We start from the raw sequence: 4,378 nt of genomic DNA on the forward strand, positions 1-4,378 counted from the left end.
AGAGGCGGCCCTTTTATAGGCCGGAGGGAGGCGGAGGAGCGGTGGCGCGCATTAACGCCAACACGCAGAGCTAGGCGCGACGGGACGCGTCGCTGCATCGCTGCGGGAACCGCACCGTCGGCTGCGTTGCTTGCGGGAAGCGCACCGTCGGCTGCGTCGCTGCGGGAACTGCACCGCCAATAACTTCCGTCGCGAGGTAGGCGACGGTTAGGTTAAAAATTTATTGTGCCGCTTACGAGTCGGCCCCGCCACTCCCCGCCTCGCTTTTCGTTGTGTCTGGCGTCCCCGGTGCGTCCCCTGTGGGACGGGGACGGGCTCGGGGCGCCGGACACCGTATCGGGGCACGCCGGACAAAAATGTGCTTTAGGGGACGCGGCTGGAACGGTTTTTTGGTCCGGCGCGCCCCAAATCCCTTTGGGGACGCTTTGGGGGACGCGGCTGGAGATGCTCTGAATTTATAGAGATGAAAGCGGAGCGAAACTAAGGAAACTAAGCGATGCCACATTTTCACTTTTTGTAGAAATGAAACACATAAGAAAATGCTGGAACAAATACGAAACAAACACACAGAAAGAAATACCGATACAATATGATGCGAATACAAAGCAAAATATGGATGACTGTCAGAACCAATAGACCCCTTGGATCATGCGGATAAACTCAAACAACTCGAGCATACCGGCAAACTTATTACCTAACCCTAGCGAGGTGACTCGATGTATTGAGGAAAAGGAGAATGCACGGTCAAATGGTGGAAGCGTCCTCGAACGCGCAAGGGGTTGCGTGGTCACCAGTTTTAGGATGGGTCGCTTTGGGAGTTCGGCTTGACAATGTCACATATTTGGCCAGCTAGATTGCGGCATGCACGATAACCCTAAAACTGTAGATTGTCGATGGTAATGGGGGGGGGGGGAGAATATGTAGATCATGTTTCGATTCATGTTGGATAAAACTCGTCCCTTCAAGCATGTAAACACATCCATAAATAAGTTTAGATTTTCCACACATCGTAGAAACGATCATGAACGGAGCAAACTGGTATATCGTAGATGACCTGCAGGACAGAGGAAAAATAATAATTTTGTTTTTGTCATTTCTATATAACCAAAGCAACCAAACGATGGCAAACTCTCACGCTCTTATACGAACTCAAAATTGTGATCGATGTCATGTAATCAGTTGTCAAACACGTTTACAACACTACATGCAGATATAAGTTGAAGCTACATGGATAACTGACCATATAGAACGGGCAAATTTGCACAAACAGAATAAATGTTTGATTGTCTCGTCATGATGAACAAAAATACGCTGCTTGTATTCCCATGTTAATTACATTTTATAAGGTGTTTTGGATGAGGATTACTTCTCTATGAAGATTTCACGAAATAAAGTGGTATCTTCATTTTCCAAATTTTTACAAGGTTCATGAGAGTTTTAACTGGTTGAACACTAGCTTAATGATTTTCTTTCTGGACGCGCCTTCGTGGACTGATGTTTTTGGAATATTTGAAAATTTGTGACAGAAGAAAAATGATTTGGTTGATTGGAATGACTGAACTTATGTGAGTTGCAACAGCTAGCACATGACTATTATCAACCACAATACAACAGTACAACACCCACACGAGCAGTGGCAGACGCAAATAAGGTAACCTGTACGTGCTACTATACTAACTCACGACGCACATGATTATTATCAATGCACTCCACAGTCTACACCTGGAAGGTTGGAAAGGCAAATGCAGCCTCACTCTCACCAATAGGCAATAGCTAGCTTAACCCCTCACGAACAGCCCACACCGGAACCTGCTATTTGTCCGCTCTTCAGCCCCGGTACCAAATATCCTTATCCTATTTATCCTTCTTCTTCCTCCTCATCTCATCTCCCCCACCTAACAACACCAGATCAGAAATCTTGCTATGGACTCAACGTTGCTGTAATGTCGTTGCACGTAGAGGTCTAGCTTGCTGCTCCAAGATTGAGATCAGTATCCTGTTGGGGCCAACAGATTTAGCTAGTTTAATTAAGAGGGTTCGAGCAGATTGAGGCCAGAATGGTCCATTTCCTGCAATGCAGCGGCAGTACCCACATGCCATTGCCTCTCTTCTTCGTCTTCTTCCTCTCCGTGCTCTTCTTCGCCTCCATGGAGGCTGCGCATTCAGATGCCGGTAAGATACCTTGTGCTCGGCTCAAAGCTTCTACTTCAAACTATCTCTTCGACCTTTTATTTGTAAGCAGCCATTCTACACTTCAATGATGGTTTCTTACTCAACGACTCCTTTTCAGTTTCTCCCACAGGGAGGTTGCCACTGAGATTACTAGAGATTGGCACCAGTAAGGTACAAATTATCGACAATACCTTGTTGTTGTCAAATTGTTTGATCAATGAGTCCTCTTAGAAGGAGCATTATCCGGTTGATCTATGTGTGTGCTGATAATTGAGCATTGCTCTTTAATGTTATAGGAGCAAGAGGACGAAGCCAGAGGGGAGATGCTGAAGATGGAAAGGAGGAGCCTGATCGGATCAAGGCCACCAAGGTGTGAGAGGGTGTGCATGTCCTGTGGCCACTGCGAGGCAGTGCAGGTGCCAGTAGCGCCACAACATCACAAGAAGAAAGCTGGCCAAGAACGCCCTGTGGTGAGTGCCATAGGTGCAGCCATGTTCACCACCTACAGGGTGAATGGAGGCCTCTCAGACTACAAGCCACTAAGCTGGAAATGCAGGTGTGGAGGCATAATCCTTGATCCATGAAAGACTGGAGATGCAACTTCATGGAAACTTACATTTCACCCTTGTGCAAAAAACTGTGTAAAGGCATCATCGTTCTTTGGTATTCTTTTTTTCCTTCTTCCTAGCTAGCTACTTTCTCCCTTTTCCAAATTTCCTTAAGAACAGAGATTCAAGAGGGAGAATGAGCTGCAAATTCCATTGTACATTTAGACGGCAATTTTGTCCACGAAATACATTCGGCGCCTCTATGATTTTTGGCATTGAATGTACCATGATCTGGCCCTGACTTTGAGGGAGTAGAGGCAATCGAATTATTGTGGCGTCCATTTATTTCAAAGCTGCCCATGGCTATTGCGGTGGTAGGGACAAACATCTGCTCTGCTCTGTTGCTGAAAAAGACAGCATCAGGTAGGCCATTGACACAGAACAGATAAAGCTGCGTATTTGTCAAAGAAAAAACAGAGAAACACTATCATACTCGCTCCGATTCGGTAAAGAAGAAGTACAAATTTGGTCAAAAGTCAAAGTAAGTAAAGTTTGACCAGATATTTTGAAAATATCAATTCCCATACAATGCCAAATCAATTTATTTGATACATCATTAAATATATTTTTTATAGTATATCAACAAAATATTATAATTGTGGATTTTCTTTTTGACATGGAGGGTGCGACCCGGCCTCTATATCGAAAAGATGCATACAAACTTTATTGCATTTTATTAAAACGTTCAACAAAGAAACGACAAAGAACATACATCACAGACCCCATTGCACCACGCCGCTGAGACTCGTCGCCGTCGAAGTAGTAGTGATAAGCCGCTCCACCGGTCCACCTCCAGACCACTCCGATCGCTGCTCCAAAAACGATGCCCTCAAGAGGGGTAACGCCGCCATCGTCCGATCCAGGAGACCCAGACCCCGAATGAGCTCCAGTGTAGGCAAACAAAGACGATGCCTTCGACAAGCTAACAACGCAACACGAGCCGCCATCGTCCATCAAGACCGAGGCCGAGGCACGGTTGTCACCGGCTGCATCATCACCCAAGCTCGTTGTCGATTGGATCTTCAAATGCTGGGCCTCCATGTGAGATTCCCCCACACAGGGCCTAACTCGCCGCAAACCGGCCGACCTCCTCCGGCGAAGGAGTAGACCACCACCTCCATGTCCTGATCTCCCGGGCTTCCTCAGTGATGCGGAGATAGCCTAGGGGAGACACAGTGCCGCCGACGAAGAATTAGTGGGAGACAAGCCCGCAACCTGCCTAGGCCCAAACGGAGCCAGATCGGGCCTAACTCGCGGCACCAACTGCCGCCGCTAGCCGTTGAATCCCTGCCTCACCACCGCTTGAAAGGAAGGGTCGGTCCCCCCCCCCCGATCAGCTACAGAGGGTAACCGCCGCCGCGTCACACGGGCTTTGCCCGACAACGCCCTGGACGGCTGGAGGGAAGATCGAGGGAGGGAGGGGAGCTGACCGCCCGGTGCGGTGCGGGTGCGGGTGCGGGAGGTTCTATAATTGTGGATGTAACTTAGCGAAACTTTTCATTGTCGACTTGAGAGAACGGAGGACGTATATATACCTATGGAATTTCCATTCCATTTCACTGCAAGCACTGCATATCTGAAGATTAGCTAGACAATAT

At 47.6% G+C, this 4,378-nt stretch overlaps 1 protein-coding gene across 1 annotated transcript; it reads left to right on the plus strand.

Moving 5' to 3' along the window:
* Positions 1–1,701: 1,701 nt before the first annotated feature.
* Positions 1,702–2,996, plus strand: LOC124680625 (EPIDERMAL PATTERNING FACTOR-like protein 2). The gene is made up of 3 exons (XM_047215694.1): positions 1,702–2,172; positions 2,291–2,343; positions 2,469–2,996. The coding sequence occupies exons 1-3, from the start codon at positions 2,058–2,060 to the stop codon at positions 2,754–2,756; spliced, it is 456 nt and encodes a 151-aa protein (XP_047071650.1). The 5' UTR covers positions 1,702–2,057; the 3' UTR covers positions 2,757–2,996.
* The last annotated feature ends 1,382 nt before the right edge of the window (positions 2,997–4,378 follow it).

Source organism: Lolium rigidum, unplaced genomic scaffold, assembly GCF_022539505.1.
Source record: "Lolium rigidum isolate FL_2022 unplaced genomic scaffold, APGP_CSIRO_Lrig_0.1 contig_23207_1, whole genome shotgun sequence".
NCBI lineage: Eukaryota > Viridiplantae > Streptophyta > Magnoliopsida > Poales > Poaceae > Lolium > Lolium rigidum.